The sequence below is a fragment of the Vidua macroura genome, chromosome 2, assembly GCF_024509145.1.
Source record: "Vidua macroura isolate BioBank_ID:100142 chromosome 2, ASM2450914v1, whole genome shotgun sequence".
In the NCBI taxonomy this organism is placed as follows: domain Eukaryota; kingdom Metazoa; phylum Chordata; class Aves; order Passeriformes; family Viduidae; genus Vidua; species Vidua macroura.
In genome coordinates this window covers 5,100,815-5,118,671 of record NC_071572.1, presented here as the reverse complement: position 1 = coordinate 5,118,671, position 17,857 = coordinate 5,100,815, and the positions used below count along the sequence as shown (strand labels likewise).

The 17,857-nt window shown below is 47.5% G+C and overlaps 1 protein-coding gene across 3 annotated transcripts in view; it reads right to left on the bottom strand.

Annotated features, from left to right (window-relative positions):
• Positions 1–17,857, bottom strand: part of PDE9A (phosphodiesterase 9A) — a 52,102-nt gene that overhangs the window by 14,791 nt on the left and 19,454 nt on the right. The window contains exons 1-6 of one of the 3 annotated variants that reach the window (XM_053971615.1): positions 14,567–14,660; positions 12,958–13,012; positions 12,051–12,121; positions 7,279–7,363; positions 3,066–3,147; positions 798–872 (exon numbers count right to left, since the gene is read on the bottom strand). In XM_053971615.1, the coding sequence (XP_053827590.1) occupies positions 798–872; positions 3,066–3,147; positions 7,279–7,363; positions 12,051–12,072 (264 nt within the window). In that variant the 5' untranslated portion in view covers positions 12,073–12,121; positions 12,958–13,012; positions 14,567–14,660. Of the gene's footprint in view, positions 1–797; positions 873–3,065; positions 3,148–7,278; positions 7,364–12,050; positions 12,122–12,957; positions 13,013–13,192; positions 13,268–14,566; positions 14,661–17,857 lie in introns of those variants that run through there. The other 2 variants (XM_053971614.1, XM_053971613.1) reach the window with 2 other exon arrangements.

The window sequence follows — 17,857 nt, the reverse complement described above, 5'->3', positions numbered from 1 at the left end:
TGTTTTTCCTTGTCATGCTGAGCCAGAATCACTCTGAGAAGGTGACTTGGGTGATTGCTGCTGGGGGTGCTGCCAGAACTACCCAAGCCTTCCCCTGGGGAAAAAAAAAAACAGTACTAAACCCCTGGCTTAGTCCTGTCCTCCATTATGTTTTTCTTGAGTGAGATTTGCTGGTACTTGCTAAATCTGGTTTTACATTATATTACAAGCTATCCACTCCTAACATCCTTCTCCTTCACGCTTCTAGAGGACTTTCCAGAACCTTCTACAGATGAACCATGAATAACACTAATAGCAGTAAAAAAAGGAAGAAAAGTAAGCAGTAAGGAGATACTAATTGGCTTTGAATGCAGCCTTGCAACCTCTTCAGAACAAGCTGCAGGCAAAAACCCTCAGCTGAAGGGGTGTGAATCAATGCCTGCACCTCTGCCTGCTGCTTTATTGATTTGAGTGGAGTTATTGATGATGTGCTTAAGCACACACTTCACTGGGGATTGATTTGTTCAGATAAAATGGTATGGGAGAACTCATGTGGCAGTAATGACAGTGCACCAGTTGAGGGACTTGACTGGGAAGAGATTAAAGAGCAAATAAAGAGGAGCCAGGATATGATAAGCAGCATAATCTACCTGGCATCTGCTAGGAAGAAGCACTGCAGTTCTGGTGTGGTACGGAAATAAAAAAAAATACAGAGTAAACTGCAGAAAAGGGGGAAAACCCTGCAAACTGTCTCAAAGGGCTCTTCTGGCCCTACTGGCTCTCAGAAAGTGCCAACCCAGCCAACGTGGCATCCTCACCTCGTTGGGCTCCCAAAGCCAGACGTCAAAAGTTGGTTTCCGCAGAGCCTCGATGGTCTCCTGGGACAGCATGTACTGCAGACAGAAAGGCAGGAGGTGTAAACAAGGGTGTCCCTGCCATGGGAATGCTGTTGGCATGTCCTTGGGGCTCCCAGGGCTCCATGCACGAGGGATTTAGCCACATTTCCCAAGGAGATAGCAAATGATCTCTCCCTTTGGCCAGCCAACCCTCCTCACCCTTCCTGCCAGCTGGCAGCTGCTCACTGGGGCAAAACCTTGTGGGGCAGAACTTGGGAGAAATGGGAGAGTGGAGGTGTTAAGGAGGAGGTCATGGCTAAATCCAGCACAGAAAATCAAAGGCACAGGACACAGACCCATCCCTGGCTGCAATGGTTCTGCTGCCTGCAGAGCATCAGCTGCACTCGAAGCTGCCAGTTAGGGAGGGGTGGTGTGAAGTGTCTCTGCTTACAGTGCTAAATTAGCTGGTGGGGATGATATGTTTATTTTCAGATGATTTATGCTCTCATTTCAAGTGTTTTTTCAAGAGTGCCCACAGTTTCAAATTGGTTGTCAGCCTGCAAGATTCAAGTGATTTTTTATCATTACGCTCAGAAGCCTAAAACAAAATCAAGCTCATTCACCAGTTATGGTTGTATAGGAAATGAAAAGAAAAGGAATGTGCAGGGTTAAAAGACATGGGGATATCAGGACTCTATAGATTAATCTTTTCAGGATTATATTCATCAGAATAGATGAATATGAGTTTTGTGACTCAAAACCCTTGTGGCTTCAATTGGCCCATTTACCGTGGCTGTCTCTACTTTGGGTTTACTCTCCTGAGCAGGTGAATGACAATTTCTGAGCCATCAAATTGATACTTAATCCAAGGAGGAACAACACAGAAGATTATTTTTTCTTCTTCAAAAGGCAAAGAGTTTTGCATTTGCACACACAATGAACATTTAGTGTGACTTTCTTCAAGGAAACTGCAAATTAGCAGTACAGATTTTGTGTTGCAATGACATCTTCCTTCAGCCTCACTGACATTGGACAAATCCAGCACCTGACAACTGATAAAAAAATTTTGCAAATGTCCAAAATTTGCAAAACTCCCATGAGTTTTGGTCTAGGAATAATGCAGAAATACTGCAGTGGGTCAGTGCAACTCTTCGTAGCCTTTATCCTTAATTCAAGATCCTATTGCAGCAGTCCATCAAAGTTTAATCTGACATATATACTTATCAAGGGAAAAAAAACTGGCTTAGAACTGATGTGTTCTGTGAAATCATGTGTTAGTGTCAGGAGCACAAGCCTCCTGGGCAAAAGTTAACTAAAAGAAATAGAAGTCCCAGAGTCTCTGCTTCAGTGGAGGTCACTTTAGCGAGGCAGAGCAGAACAAACAGCAGAATTTACTGCTCTGCTGGGCTCTGAAGACAAATGTGCACAGAGCCACGTCCACGGCACAGATCTGCATCACACAGGACTGTGAGGATTCAGGGTGGCTGAGCCAGCTTTGGTGTGTGTGAGGAGATGCTCATGGTTAAACCACGATTTGCAGATGTGTGAGCTGGTGTTTTGTCAAGGTCTGAGCTGGGCACTGGGCAGGCATAACCAGGCAGCTTTTAACAATTCTTGTGGGCAAAGACTGCTGGTTCTGGGATTCAAGACCCCGTGCTCTTCATGGTTTCAGCCTCATTCATCACTGTGGATTTGTACTTGTACTTGCCCAGGAGACATTTTTCTTCCAGCATTACTGTTTTCTCTAGCAAATACACTAACTCATTTTCACAGGGACAATGAATCATTTTGGAGAGAATCCAATGTCGCATTTTCTCTTTGTTTCCCTAGGTGAAGCATCCCCATAAATTACTTTTTAAATTAAAAAATAATCTATTAGGAGAAAACAGGCTGCAGCACTACTTTCAATCAGAACACAGCATTACAGGGTGTTTTTGATTGTTGCTATGAGCGTGGAGAATAAACAAATATAACTAGACAACAGAGCATTAAATGTTGATGAATGCACAATGTTCATTAACATTTCAAACACTAATGAGCTTTCAAGTATTAAAGACTACTGAGAATTGAACTTTAAGTCAACACAGGCAACTGATGGCTTTTTCCATTGGCTCGCAGGAGTTTTGGATCAGACCTTGGATTTAGAATAACAGGGAATGAATGGCTAAGGAGTCACACATTGTAAAGCAGCACTTGTCAGGGTGGCAGCCATGCAGCAGGAATATGGGAAGAGCAAGGATTTTGTGGTACCTTTGGGTAGGATGGTACATCCCGCCGGGGAGCTGGCCTCTTGTTTTCATCCAAAAAGCTGTACTTGCAGGGACAGTTAGTCCTGAAATGAAATATTCATCTCTTAACATTGAGGGAACAGAAGCACAGTGCCTCAAAAAGTGCCACAAGTGCTCTGGTCTCCCAGTAGCCACCCCGCAGAGAACCACCCCACACCACAGCCTCTCCCTTTCTAATGCAGTCTTGCTCAAAATCCTTTGAAAGTGTGATCCTCGGTAGGATTTTCTCCCCTTGTGCAACACCCCTGTTGCCCTTTCTTGGTCTATTTGCATTTCAAGAGAGAAGCATCTGAATTCAAGCATGTATCCATGGATACCCAACCACTTCTCCTTAAACCAAGTAACTTCAGCTTGCTGTCCATGGCAAGCATCCTTCTCCAGGGCTGCCAGGGACCGTGCTGGCCATGGGCACGGGCACACCTGTGCTGATTCACTGCTGGGGGCACCCACTGAGCCTTGCTGCAGCCCAAGAGAACTTCCACTTTGATGGTGTGACCTCCTTGGCTGCTGCCCCTCGTGTGGGACAACAGCAGAGAGGCATGGACTTGGCAGACACCTCTGCTTGGCTCCCTGATCCTGGAGAAAGGGAGCCACTGCCAGCAATTACAGGTAATTAACACTTGCCTGGTTATTAACACTGCCAGTTATCTCTGCATATGGAAAAGCCAAGCTGATGCTTTCCCATCTGAGCAGAGGCCCAGGAGGGACCTCATCACTCTCTACAATTCCCTGATGAGGTTGTAGCCAGGTGAGAGTTGGCCTCTTCTCCCAAATGACCTCAAACTGTGCCAGGGGAGGGACAGGCTGGACATCAGGGAGAATTCCTTCACTGAAAAGGTGGTCAAGCATTGGAAGAGGCTGTCCAGGGAGGTTTGGAGTCCCTATCCCTGGAGGCGTCCAAGGAAGGATGTGGCACTCAGAGCTCTGGGCTGGGTGACAAGGTGGGGATCAGGCACAGCTTGGACTCAATGGCCTTGCAGGGCTTTTCCCAGGTCGTTGTCCACATGGACTTTATTAATTCTTGTGTGAGGCTGATCTTCTTGCATTTTGCATTTATAGAGTAATGGAATGGTTTGGGTTGGAAGGGACCTTAAAAATCATTCAGCTCCACCCACCCTGCCGTGGGCAGAGGTGCTGCTCACTAGGTCAGGCTGCTCAGGGCCCCATCCAATCTGGCCTTCAGCACTTCCAGGGATTTATCCCTGGAGTCCTAACATTTGGATTATCCTCTCAGTTTTCAAGCCCTCTGCCAAAGGAAGCAAAAATAAACCTCCCAAAAGAAGCCAAGCAAAGCATTCCATTAACTCGGTTTTTGCATTTTTGATTATTATATTTTGCATTGTATCTCTTTTGAGTGATTCTTTTCTCTGTTGGGAATTAGTCCAGGTCTCTTTTCTCCTCTTAACATTGATGTCTGCTGTCATTTCTGGTGGCAGTGTCTGAATCCTGTGAAAGTTATGTAATTTTACAGCTCATGGTGGTCAGCTGACTTCAACCAGCTGCCTTTTCCTGCCCTGTTTAAGGAGATTCTCACTTGATGAAAAGCTGTCTTAATAGTTTCTAAAGCTGTTTCCTCAAAACTCCACTGTGTGGGGTATTAGTAGGATAAAAATAGTGAGATTGGGGCATTCCTTGCCCTAATTGGAGCTGACTGCCAGGGTTAGCTGAGGGTCAGCCAGCTATCTCTAATTCCCAGCTGTAGGACGATATTGAAGCCTTCATCTCAGCACACTGGGGAACACACCAGAGCCAGGATGCATCAGACCTTCACAAATGTAGAACTGGATCTGTAAATGATCATGATTTTAAATGACACCATGATGCTATTAGCATCTGCCAGTGGTGAGTGCAAAAAGCAGACAAGCAAAAAAAAAAAAAAAAAAAAGCAATTTGAGGAGGATGCAAATGGAGCTGGTTTGCTCTTCTGAACAGAGAGATGTACAATTCACTGTGCTTTTATAAACCTGGCTACTCAGCCCTACTCTCTCATTTGGTAATGTAACAGCAAATACAAGAATAGGTAAACACCCATACAGCTGTGTACACTGTGATCTTATTGAAGGAATACAGGCACTCACAAATATTTATGTACATTAATTCAATTTAGATGGGATCCCTAATTGCAACCACAGTGCATTATCTAGCAAATGACCCTGCACAAGGGATGACAGGTCTAAATGACACCAAATACATTTCCACTTCCCTGGGATGCCTCTGTTCCCACACATATCTCATGCCAGCAGGAGAGGGTTTGCTCAGCCACCCTGGGGTGAAGCATCCCTAGGCTGGGGTCACCACAGGCTGATGACCTGGCTGCTGTGGGGCTGTGGTGGCTTGGGAATAAGGAACATCATCTCATTCCTCATCAGCTCCTGATGGGAGCAGCCAAGGAGCATCATCTCCCCAGTCTTGCATCCACATCTAGCTGCTGCTTTGGCTCCCACACCCAGGGTGCAGATAATCATGGGCAGAATTCTGTGCAAGCTGGAGGAGCCTTTGAGCAGCTGAGAGGAGGGAGATGCAGCTCAGGGTAACCAAGAGGAGCTGTGACAGAGCCACGTGGACACAGCACCAAAGTGATGCTGAGCAGAGCGGGAGCAGCTGTGAGTGTGAGCTCAGAGCAAGCCAGGGTGGGTGTCTGTGCCCAGCTGAGCCCACTCCCATCGTTACCACAGCTTTCCAGCCTCACACCCCGTGCTGATCTCTGGCTGTTGGAGCCTGTCACATCTCAGCACCAGCCCTCGGTGAAGGTGACACCCCAGCTGGAGCTGCCTGCACTGAGCAGATGGAACACCCCCCATTCCAGCTTGTCTTGTTAACAGGTTGTTGTTTAGACCACAAAATATAGATTGGAAGGTGACAGGAACTGGGATGGGAGTTAGTCATGGCTGCTGGGACAGTCTCGTACTTCCTGACGTGGTGTGGTGGCAAATGAGTGAACACAAACTTGCTATAACTTCTTTTTTGGGACCTAATTCCCTGTCCACCTGAGCATCACTGTTCATCATCCTCACTGTGCATCACTGCTCAGCTCTGCCAGCTCCCTACTATAGCTGAAGGAAAGACACATGGGCACACACATTTCTCACATCACACCCAGCACAAATCAGCACACATGCTCTTGCATTTGCTGCCAACATGGGCTTGGATTTTTCTAATGAGATTTCTCCACACACCCCAAAAAGAAATGATCCAAGTGACAGGGCAGACTGCATTCCACCCTGCTGGGATAAATCTGAGGCACACATCTGAGGTTAATAATGTTATTCTGCGTTTATGCTAATATGACAGCTGAATTTGGCCTTGGACTTCATGGGAATGAATTATCATTGTGCCTCCTGACATATCTGGATGGCAACATTTATAAAAACGAGTGATTATAAAGCCTGAATCTTTTAGCACATTTCCCATCACCCTCAGTAGGAAACAGTTTTGATTAAGGGTCAGACAATTTGACCCCGAGACTGTCAAGACAGCATAGTTACATTTGTGGAGAAAAATCCCCTTCACCCACATTTTGAGCAGCATGGTATGTTCCTCTCCAGCAACCTTCCCAGGAGTATTCCCAATCTCAGAGTGAGGATTTGTTCGTCCTAGTGGGGCACTTCAGTGACACAGGGGGTGTTTTCCAGCTGAGACCACGCACAGTACAAAATGCAGTTTTTTCTGCTGCTGTTTTAATTACAGCAAAACTGAACTTCACCATCACAACGAGCCCTTGCATTAGAATGTAAATTCCCAGTTTCTCATTGAATTTGGAATGGATGATTTATAATAGCATGAGATCATAATTAGAGGAGCTGCTACATATTTATTTGGTAATTTCCCAGAATATACTGGAGCTGATTTGAGTGCTAACTGGTTCCCAACCAAAGGCTGCACTGTGCAGAAGTTCTTTTCCCATTCTCTCTCTCTCCCAGTAAATCTGGATGAAGAATTCCCATTCTGTATGATGACAAATAACTCCCAAGACCTTTTTCTCTATTCCCATGGCTCAAGCTAATTTAACTGGTGAATGGCTATAAATCTTCAAATGGTAAATTAAAGCCACTGTCCTTGATGGTTATTGGTTTCCTTGCTCTTTTACTTCTAAGCCCAGGAGATAATTCTGTGGAAATGTTGCATTAGGGTTTGAAACCAGACACTCCTGTGGTTAGGTGCCAAGCAGAACTTACCTGCTGCTCCTTGCTGCCATTTCCTCCCTCATCTTTTTAATGTCACGCTTGCATTTCTCGATCTCCACCACTTTCAGGCCTTCCACTGTCAACAAAGGGAAACAACAGGGCTGTTACCATGGCGAAAAGTCGCAGGGTCTCATTTCACAAAAACGAAATGCAAAATTTCAGCGAGCTCTGCCAGTGGGGTTGTCCAGCGAGGAGCCAGCTCCCACAGGCTGCCTGGGCTCTCCCACGTGCCGCTGCTGCCAAAGCCAGGCGCGATCTTGGAAACCCACGGGAATTCTCTGCTGCCAATGCAGATAACAGCCCCAGCGCTTTAATTCACTCCACGGCTACAACATCTCGGCTTTTCCTCAGCAGCAGGCAGCTCTTCTGGTGCCTTCACTTCTCGGCTCAGAGCAGGAATCAGAGGAAATCCTGAGCAGGAAAAAGCCCCACTCCCGTGATGGGATGATAAGCGCGGCTATGCAAACGCGTCCCAGTAGGATTAGAATTCCCATTAAGATAAAAGGTTTTAATTCGGAAGTTCATGCAGAGCATTAAGGAGCTCTGAGAGGCATTGCTGGATACAGAAAAAACCAAAGTGAGAATGCAGGAGGGAGAGAAAAAATGTTGAAAATTCGGCTCTAATGATGTATTTTTTTTTAACTATTGAAATCCTGTCACATCTTTTTGCCGATCAATTCTGTAATCAAAGGTTATTTCTACATGCAGCACAGAAAATCCTATATTTCCCTTCTGCATGTAATTGTGAGAGCCACGAGGCAAAAAGTTTGATTGCCTTTTTATGCAGCAGGGCACTTTATTCCCCATAGCTGAGAGAGCCCAACGCAGTGAGAGTGTGAGAATAATTCTCCCTTTTCTTTCCCCCTCGCTGAACTGTCAGTGTGATCAAGGACACAGCACCATTTATTACCTCCATGTCGTTCACATGCAATCATTTCACAGCTCATTTGTTTACTGAACTCCTTGTTTGCATGGATGAGCCATGGCTCGGGGAACGTGCCATCGGGGAACGTGCCATCGGGAAAATCAGTATTCAGCAACTTTCTTAGAAAATCACAGTCTGGATCACACTTATCTTGAGAGCAAGTGATAAAACCCTGCCTTGAAGGGCACAGCTCTGGAGATAAGCAGAGAGCTCAGTTTTGTTTACCTTTATGAGAGTAACAACAAAGATTGCAGCTGGAACTGGGAAAAGGGAAAGAGATGTGTATGAACTAAGCCCAGAATGCCACATATTAGGAGAGGAAAGGGAAAAGGGGGTTAGTTTATGTTTGCTTACAGGGATGCCCTCCTCCTAAAAATCCCATTTAGGCATTTATATTTTTTTTGTCTGTCATTGTTACAGGCAATTTCTTTGGGTGATCACAATGTGGTGATGCAGGCAAGCTGCTGTGCTGCTCATTGGATATCTTAGTTCTGGATACCTGCCTGCACTTTTTTGGGTGCTTTGTTCAACAGCTGATGGTCAGCTGTAGCTGACCTGCAGGCCCTGTGCTGCTCTGTACCACACTGGTGCATTCACCTGCGAGAAATTCCATTTGCCAAGATGCCTAATTGGTGGCCAGTGCCTATTTGAAGCAGTGGGAGCCAAGCAGAGTTATCAGTGACAGGGAAGTGGGGCAGGCAACTGCAGGGAGAAGAGGAGTTCTGGTGCAAAATGGCAGCCCTGAGCTTTTTTTTTTTGTGTTGCATCTCTTTGGTTTTCATCCCAAATCTCTCTAGGGGAGCAGAGAATTTACATAATTATTTTCTTAAGATAGATGTGAAGTGCTTACAAATTGCAAAGGGTTTTTTGCCAGCTTCCTTATTCTTGTGAGGGCTGCTGTGCAGAGTAAGTCAAGGCACAGGACAAAGCATTCCCAGTGCTAGCTCTGCATGGGCTCATTTTCCAAGGGGAAGTGACAAGCTTTAGCTGGCATTTAAAAATCAGCTAAAAGATTTGGCTCCCTGAAAACACATCTCTGGTGCAGTCTCTGGGCAGGAATGGGAAGGAAGCTGAGAACATTTCATGTGAGGTGCAGATGTAGTGCTGTCATGAGCACTTATCCCCACACACATGTCCCCTCTGGGGAAGAAATCCTGGAGAGCACATGTGAAAGTGGTGGAAAAGGGATCTCTGAAGGAGGCAGGAGAAAAGGCAAAATAAAAGCACAATTCTTTCCACATTTGGCTTGCAAATGATAAATGGCCATGTCATGTGCATTGATTAAGGGCCCACTACATTATTCTGCAGCAAGAAATACCTTCTGAAAAGACCCTGTGCTGTCTAAAGAAATCCTTGGGCTGAATCCAGCAGTGAAACACGGCTCTTGGAGCAACCTCTGGGAGCCCAGCTCAAGCAGGGAGGTTGGACACTCCCTCTCTCCCACGGTTTTGCTTCTTAAGACATGACAGCCTGGGGAATTATTTCAGAATGCTGCAGACTGGGCTCTGTTGCAAACTCTGGAAGTCTGACTTTGAGCCGACAGGCAGCCCAGGGAGCTCCTTCCCACAGAGTGCTCCATCAGCTGCTGGTTCCACCAGCAGTGGGACCCACTCAGGGAGAGAACCCTCCTTTGGGGAGCAGGGAATTCAGTCCTCCTGCATGGCCCAGCAGCTCTGGGCATGCTGCCTTCCCTAAACCAGCAATAAAGTCCTGGAATGGGCAGGTGCTCAGTCTTTTCCTGCCAGGAAAAGCATGAATGCCTTGGTTATCTCCCTCCTGTGCCATGAGCTGCCAGTGTTGAGAGGCAGAGTGTGTGCCAGGGATCCCAGGGGCTCACCAGAGGCCAAAAGCAGCCCCTAGCTGGCTGGGATAGTTGCTTTCTTGGGCTGCCAAGGGGATACAAAGACCCACAGCTTACCTCATTTGCTCTAATCCATGGCATTTAGCCCTGAGGAGTGGAGCTGGGCAGAAGTTCCACTGAAAATGCAGAGTGACTGAGCTCATTTTTCTTTTCTCTTTTTTTTTTTTTGGGGGGGGGTCAAAGAATAAACCAGCAGAGCCTTGGGAGAAGCAGCAGCCAAACAGACAGGGAGGAAATCATACTTAGGCTCCTTTCTGGGGGGTAGGCAAGCTGCAGGTTGCCCCCTCAGCACCAGGAGCTGAGGCTGGGGAGAGGCTTCCCTGCAGCTGCTTTTCAAATAAGGACATTTCTTCCTCTTAATTTTTCCACATGGGAATGGGATTGGTAATGGAATTGGTAATGGGATTGGGAAAAAATGGGAAAAAAACTGAGAAAGGGGAATGGGAAACTGGGCTGGGAGATGTTCTCCATCAGGCACACCGGCGTGGTGGCTTCTCTTGGGGATGGGGGTTCCACTGGGAACACTGAGACCACCGGGATTCCTGGGTGGGAAAATGGGAAAAATGGGAAAATGGGATTGGAAAAATGGGAAAAGTGGGAGAAATAGGAAAATGGGATTGGGAAACGTGGGAAAATGGAGAAATGGGAAATCCCCAGCCCCTCTTTGTCAGCAGAGAGCTGACAAAGGGATCAGTCTCCCTGAGCAGCTGCAGGGTCAAGGTAGCTTCTGGTCAGGGGATGTTTCAGGAACCAGAGACTCTTTTTTTTTTTTTTTTTCCCAGCCAGCCCTAGTGGGAAAGTTCTTTGTGCAGCTGTAGTGCTGGGAAGGGCTCTCCCTGCTCCTGACTTCAACGCTGAGCATCCTCAAGGATGTGGCAGCACCTCATTCATACCCCTTCCCTGCCTCTCTGGGACCTGTGTTCTGCCTAATGTACTGAAACAACTCAGAAACTGCACAAGGGGAAACAAAACCACCCAAAAAAACCCAGAAAAGGAGCTCATTGACCGGGTGAATTGAATTTGGCTGTTGCACTGTAACAATGTGGTCGTGTTACTGTGCAAAAAACAACTGAGGGAGCTGGGGGTGCTCAGCCTGGAGAAAAGGAGACTCAGGGGTGACCTCAGCACTCTCCACAACTCCTGAGAGGTGCCTGTGGCTAGCTAGGCTTGGGCTCTTTCTCCAGGCAGCACTGACAGAACCAGAAGTCACAGTCTCAAGCTGCACCAAGGGAAATACAGGTTGGATATCAGGAAAAAGTTCCTCACAGAAAGAGTGATAAAGTTCTGGAATGGCTGCCCGGGGAGGTGGTGCAGTCACCATCCCTGGATGTGTTTAAAAAAGCCTGGATGTGGCACTGGGTGCCAGGGTTGAGTTGAGGTGTTGGGGCTGGGTTGGACTCAATGATCTTGGAGGTCTCTTCCACCCCAGTGATTCTGGGATTCTGTGGGGGATGGCACTGACAGCAGAAGGAGGGTGTTACCCCCTGGAATTACAGACCAAATGCCCCAGTGAGGGTGGGATCAGGTTCCCCAGTGTTAGAGGGTCAGGGAGTGCAGAAGGATGCACTGCTGGGTGCAGGGGGGTGACAGACACCTGGGCCATGGGGGACACAGGAAGGCTGGCCAGGGGCTGGGAGGTGCAGATGGAGAGGTGGGTGGTGGAGACCCTCTCCCACAGAGGCATGGGAACAGCAGGACATGGCCCCAGCCCCACAGCTCAGTGGAGGGCTCAGCAGCCCCTCAAAGGGAGGACAGGAGGAGCTCTGGATGCTGGCAGCACCAGCCAGCCCACCCTGGTCCCCACACCAGTGCCACCACAGGCTCCCACCATCCCCACGCCTCACCAAGGGCTGACCTGTGGCCTCTGGGGCTCAAAGTTGGCCAAATTACAAGGGATTAGAGAAAGTGGAGGAGCAGGACAGGTCACAGGTCACAAGGCACCCGTTCCCACTGTGATAGGAATAAAGGGACACTCACATTCAACCTTTTTCTCCAGCATTGCCAAGTGATTAGCTACTTCCGTTTTCAGTTCATTGATTTTAAAAACCCTGGAAAGAAAACCCTCATGTATTAATGTTATACATTTAATGCTCTCCCTACCCTAGGTGCTAAGAACTTCTGTCCATATTTGTGTCTCTATGATTGATCTGTCCAGCCCAGGTTTGTCATAAGGAAAAGAAAATTTTCCATGGAAATGCTAACATTGGGGCAGAAAATACACCCAGGTTTAATTTTCAGAAAAATTAACAGGAGATTTTTTTTTTTTTTTATGGCCCTGGGAATGTCCTGCGGCTCTACAACACTTCACCTCCCCCTCTCTCAGCAGTGACTTGCTACTGTATCCCCCAGGGCAGCAAAGTTAAATTGATAATTGTTAAATTGATAATTCATAATTGTCCAAGAGCAGCGTCTTGGTGTCTGCACACTCTGAAACCTCCTCCCCTCCTGTCGAGTTGCACTGGTGATTTGCTGGGCCGTGGTGGGACTGATCTGTCTTATTGAAACCAGCTGGGATTAAATAAGCAGCTACACAGATGTTGAGAAATCCTCTCTGAGGAGAGACATTTTTGGGTGATAAAGGGGAAAATGAAACAAATCTGACGATTTGACTGCTCAACAAAGAAGCATTTCTTTTGCTTCCTAAGAGGGAAGGAGCATTTACTACTTGATCTCCTTTTTAGATCAAAGTTAATCACTGAAATTGCTTTTGGTTTGAGCTACTGTATTGCTGTCAGCAGGAAATAATGTGTCCCAGACCTAAATTTGGCAGGCAGAGTGGGATTTGAAAGATGTCTTAAATGCCCCTCTGCCTCCTGTGAAAATTTCACTTCAGGCTGATAAAAGAAATAGCATTTTAAATTAATAATGATGTTCAGTTTCTTACCTCGAGAACTGCTCAGCAATCTGTCCCAGTAAATTCTGGAACAATTCTTCTTTCTCTGAAAAAAAAAAAAAATAGAAGGAAGACATGATAGAAAAAAAAAAAAAAAAAAGAAAGAAGACACCCTCAGCCCTTCTGCAAAGTGGCGTCCCCAGGCTTCCAGCTCTGATGGTGAGGCCAAAAAATAGTTTAGGTCCTTTGAAGAGTGACAGGGTTTGGGAATGACTCCTTGTCTCACCTGCCTTCCTCTTCCTGCAGATTACAGCCAGGGTTTCTCAGAAGTTTTCTTTTTGGGAGGCTGGGTCTCTGAGAGGTGGCTTGTTTGAAGGCAGCACTTTCTGCAGAGGAGATCTTTCCCAGACCTTGGGTGGCACACCCAGAATCCCAACTGGCTTTTGAAAGTCCCTGCTCACAGTCAGCACCTCTACACTGTGACACAGTGCCCATGGACAACACCACAGCTCATGAACACAAAATAAAACCCAGCTTGCCTGGCAGTTTTATCCTGGAGACCATTTTTTTTTTTTTTTCTGGTGCAAATGCCTAAGGATTGTGCTGCCTTGCGTAAACTCCAGGCAAACACGAGATGACAAAGTGCTGTCCCTGCAGAACGAGGTCTGCCCTTCCTGGTTTGTGGGATGGACACAGCAGGGTACAAGTTTCCCAGCCCCTTTTCCCTTGAGAACACAGCTTGGACGGAGCTGCCACAGGGATCCTGTCAAGATCCCATTGTTCCCTCAGTTCCTGCAGCAGTGGCCACACTGGGAGCCCTCGTGGGCTCTCAGGATCTTCTGCTGGCTCAGGAAACTCAGCCTGATGAAGCCCCAGCCTCTTCCCAAGATAATCACAGGATTGCAATTCCCAACACAAGGAAAAGCAAACAATCCCTCAAAGCAGGACCCTGGATTTCAAGGGACAGCACACTTTAGGCAGGAAGAAGTATGACAGCAATGCTTTCCCATCTTTTAGCATGTCCACACAGAGAGGGGAAGCACAAATCCCCTTTGCTGAGCCCTGAGATGCTGTTTGGGGATTGTTCCCTCTTTCCACCAGCAGCTAATGCAAACTGCCCCGAAGTGCTGCAGTGATTCCTGCACTGGGGATTTGCTCAAGGAAAGGAAGCACTGAGTGCACTCATAAACACACTGCAGATTGCAGAACACCTATTTATACCCCACACAGAAACACCCCATGGCATTTCTGCAGACACTTCTTGTCCTTCCCCGAGGGAACACGATGCCTCACAAGTGCAATCACCCAGGCAGAACACATCAGACAGAAATACAGCCCAGCATTTACCAATTATTTCTAAATAATAGCTCTTGTACCTGTTGAAAGGATTTGCAATTCCTCGGGTATTAGAGACCTCGGCAATACTTGTCAAGAGCATTCACATCACTGGCCAAAACAATTTGCCTGTTACCCCCTGTGTCTCAAAACTGGGGCAAGCACTCTGAAAGTCTCAGATCTAATTCCCTCTTTTTTTTTTTTCCCTTTTTTTCCCCCCAGCAGAGTGGCTAGCAGAGAAAACAGAGATTGCTTTTTCTCACAAAACCCAAGCACTGAAACAAAGCAAACGCTGTGCCCTATTTAAGAGAGGAGGAAAACTTACCGTGGGCAGCACCTGGGATGGCACAGAGTCCAACAGGGAAAATAAGCAGAGAAAGCAGAGAAACCCGTGTCCTCTCCCTTCGATGCTGCTCAGCCCTCTGACAGTGGCTGGAGCGTGCCAGAGACTGACAAGTTCCCTATAAACACTGCTCCAGTAAAAAAAAAAAAAAAAAAAAAAAATAGAAACCCAACAATCTTACTTTCACTCCCTCCCCCTGTCAAAACTCACTCGGAGTACTAAGAAATTCCCATCCAGGGAACAGTCAGCTGCAATCTGATGTTTATGGATGTAATAAAAGACTTTCCAAATGAAGATGTATGTTTTTATAACCCTAGGGTGCAGTAAAGATATATGACTAAGAGTGGCAGTTCGCCTCATCTTAAAGAGACAAAGATCCATTTCTCTGCCCTGTTCCTTTCCGAGGGGAAGACCTCTGGTAACCCTGGTTTCTCAAGAAAATGAGACATTGCTCCGACATAATTTAGTCTTGTTTGTCCTCTCCTTTGTAAAACAGGAGGGTTAAGTGTGCTTTTGCTCCCTTCATTACCCTCTGCCTTCTTTTTTTTTTACACCTCTGGGCAGGGCTGAAGCCCCAGGTGCACACAGACACCTTTTCCCTTGGATTGCTTCCTTTGATTTGCTGTGATTCCCTCTCTGAAAAGGAAACCCTGCTGCAAGCAGCACTGGCAGCAGTTCTGGGTGCTATGCTGAGGGTCCTGTTGCAGCATCCCCAAAAAACCCCTTTCTTCTCCCCTCACCTCCGACCGGCACTGCAAATGTGCAACATTTACAAATGCAGGTGTTCAGCAAGCCAGGGCTTTGCACAACACTCTGAGTGTGTTGCAGCTTGACAAATGACAATTAGAACCCCCCAGAAGATGCTGCAATGGTTAATGCTGGGCAGGGACAGGCCAGCTCAGGCTTCCCCAGGCTCCCCAAGGCTCATTCCCCAGCTCGCTGCGGGCACAGGCACTCCTGCTCTTTGCCCTATGGCCTCTGCCAAGCTCAGCAGGGAGCTTGGCCAGCACACCGTGGAGAAAGGAGCTGCTCTGCCTCGTCTCCAGCATGTTCTGGGAAGAAAGCAGGTGCAGGGGGAACACGGCAGCAGCATTTTTTCCTGTGACTCCCGCCGCGGCCGGGTGGGAGGCTGGCAGGGAGAGCACACCTTCCCTGCCAGACTGGCACCTGGTGCACGCTGAGCAGCTCAGGTGAGCTGCCCTGGCACAGATGGTTTATCACCCACTGGCAGGCACCCTCTGCCTCGCACCACCCTGCTCAGCTGTACCTCTTCCTGTACCCTCTCACCCTCTGGGATCACTGCCAGGGAGCCACCTCCATCCTCCCACTCTCGTGGCTCCCTTTGCCACCCTGCCAGCCTCAACAGGCTGTGGGCAGGGAGTCTGTGGGGTTGGGGGGGTGGCTTGGCTTCACCCTGGCTTTTCTGCTTTGGCCAAGCAAGGCTGGGAGGGCACGGGCATCTCCCTTTCCTTGCCAGCATCAGGCTGGTGAATCCCTGCCCTGTTCCTCACAAATGCTTCTGCCTCTGGCTCAGGCTTCTGTCTGCATTTCACTTTGTGTGGTTTGCTTGGATCAGGGCAGTCAGAGTAATTAAAAAAAACCCACAAAAGCCTCGGGAAGGGGTGAATTTAAAGCCCAAGCCCACACGCATGAATCTGTCATATGGAGATTCATGTAATTCACAGCTCAGGTTAATTTAGGCTGTGGCATGCAAATTCCCCATCAGGTGAGCAATCCCGAAGGAGTTGGCCACATCCCAGTGCACGCATCCATGTGGGATGCACGTAAGGAGCAGCAGTGGGAGGAGGATTTTTCTCTCCCAGTCTCTGCCTCCTCAGTCTTGCCTGAGCTGAAAGCATGAACAAGACTCTGAAAGGAGAAGAGAGAGATGCCAGAATAAGAAGATTCAGACACAGTGACAAGCTTCTGTTGTTTTACCAATGCCAAACCACACTGGGGTATTGAATCATCCAGGGGGAAAATCATCCCTGCAGATCTCTAGTGCAGCCACTGCTGGGCTTTGCTGCCCTAACTTTGGAGCAGTAGGAAAGTCCCTGGCCTGTCAGGACCACAGTGGGTCAGGCTCACTTCTGACCTCCACAACAGCTCCTTTCCCTGCACTGTCAGAAACGCAACAGACTTCAATTTTATCCCTCAAGAGGGTGCTGCTAATAGGCTTTGCTCATTTAATTGTCACCCCTGTCAAATCGATAAGTGCCTGAACCCTACTAATTAGAGCAACAACACAGCCACCAATTTGTGAGCTGTGAGCCAGTTTCACCAGGAGGACACAGACCAGAGCCCTTCTGCTGGTGGGAGGGCGAGGATGCTCACTCAATGGGCTTGGAAATTAAAATAACACAGACAAAAGAGTTTGCCACAGGGGTTTTGATGCTCTGCAAGGATAGCCACGAATCTTCTGGTCCAGGGCCATAGGAGGAGGGACAGGATGTGATCCAGCAGCTTCACAGGCTCAGAGCCAGCCAGCTCAGGCCTCCCCTAACCCTGACCCTGATCCTGACCCTCACCCTGACCCTCACCCTAATCCTAACACTTGCAGTCAGCTGACCTCTGACACATCGATGGCTGCTGCATCCAACACTCTCTGGAATAATAATTTTTATTTATTTACAACCCTGTCCTCTGACTATGGCCAGGAAATGAAGAACTGTTTCTCAGCAGGACTCCAGTGGATATCTCCTCTGCTGGATAGAAGCCACTGCTTATGTTTTTCCTCCCTAAGGATTATATTTCCCAGTCCCACCTTTTACAGCCTCTGTTCCCTGTGTCATTCTCCTGCAGCTGCCTGGGAGGCTGCTGAAAGAGGTGCATTACCTCCCACCACTGGGAAAATTGGGGTGACCTCCTTTTTGGCACCTATTTGGATGAGCTGCTTTGGGAAGCAGAATGATGCAGGCAGAGTTGTGTGAGAAGTGAAGAATAGAACAGAGCTGTTTTGTTTTTTTTTTTTTTTCTTTTCTTTTAATGAAAAGGAACAATTTCTCACTCTGTTTATTCTTCCTACTGTCAGCAAAATGTCAGGAATGCTTAAGATTAATGACAAGCCATGTGAAAGAGAAAAAGATACCAAGGAACATTAGTTCCATCACACTCCGCTCAACTTTCTTCCTCTTTCCATAGCAGACTCTGTCTTATGTTTTGACAATCTATGGCCCAAATTTTTCTTGCCCTTTTCAGCTCAGATCTTTGGAAATCCTTGTTTTATGAAATGCAGGGAGTGAAGAGAGATCTTGCTGACACAGTGAGCTGTGC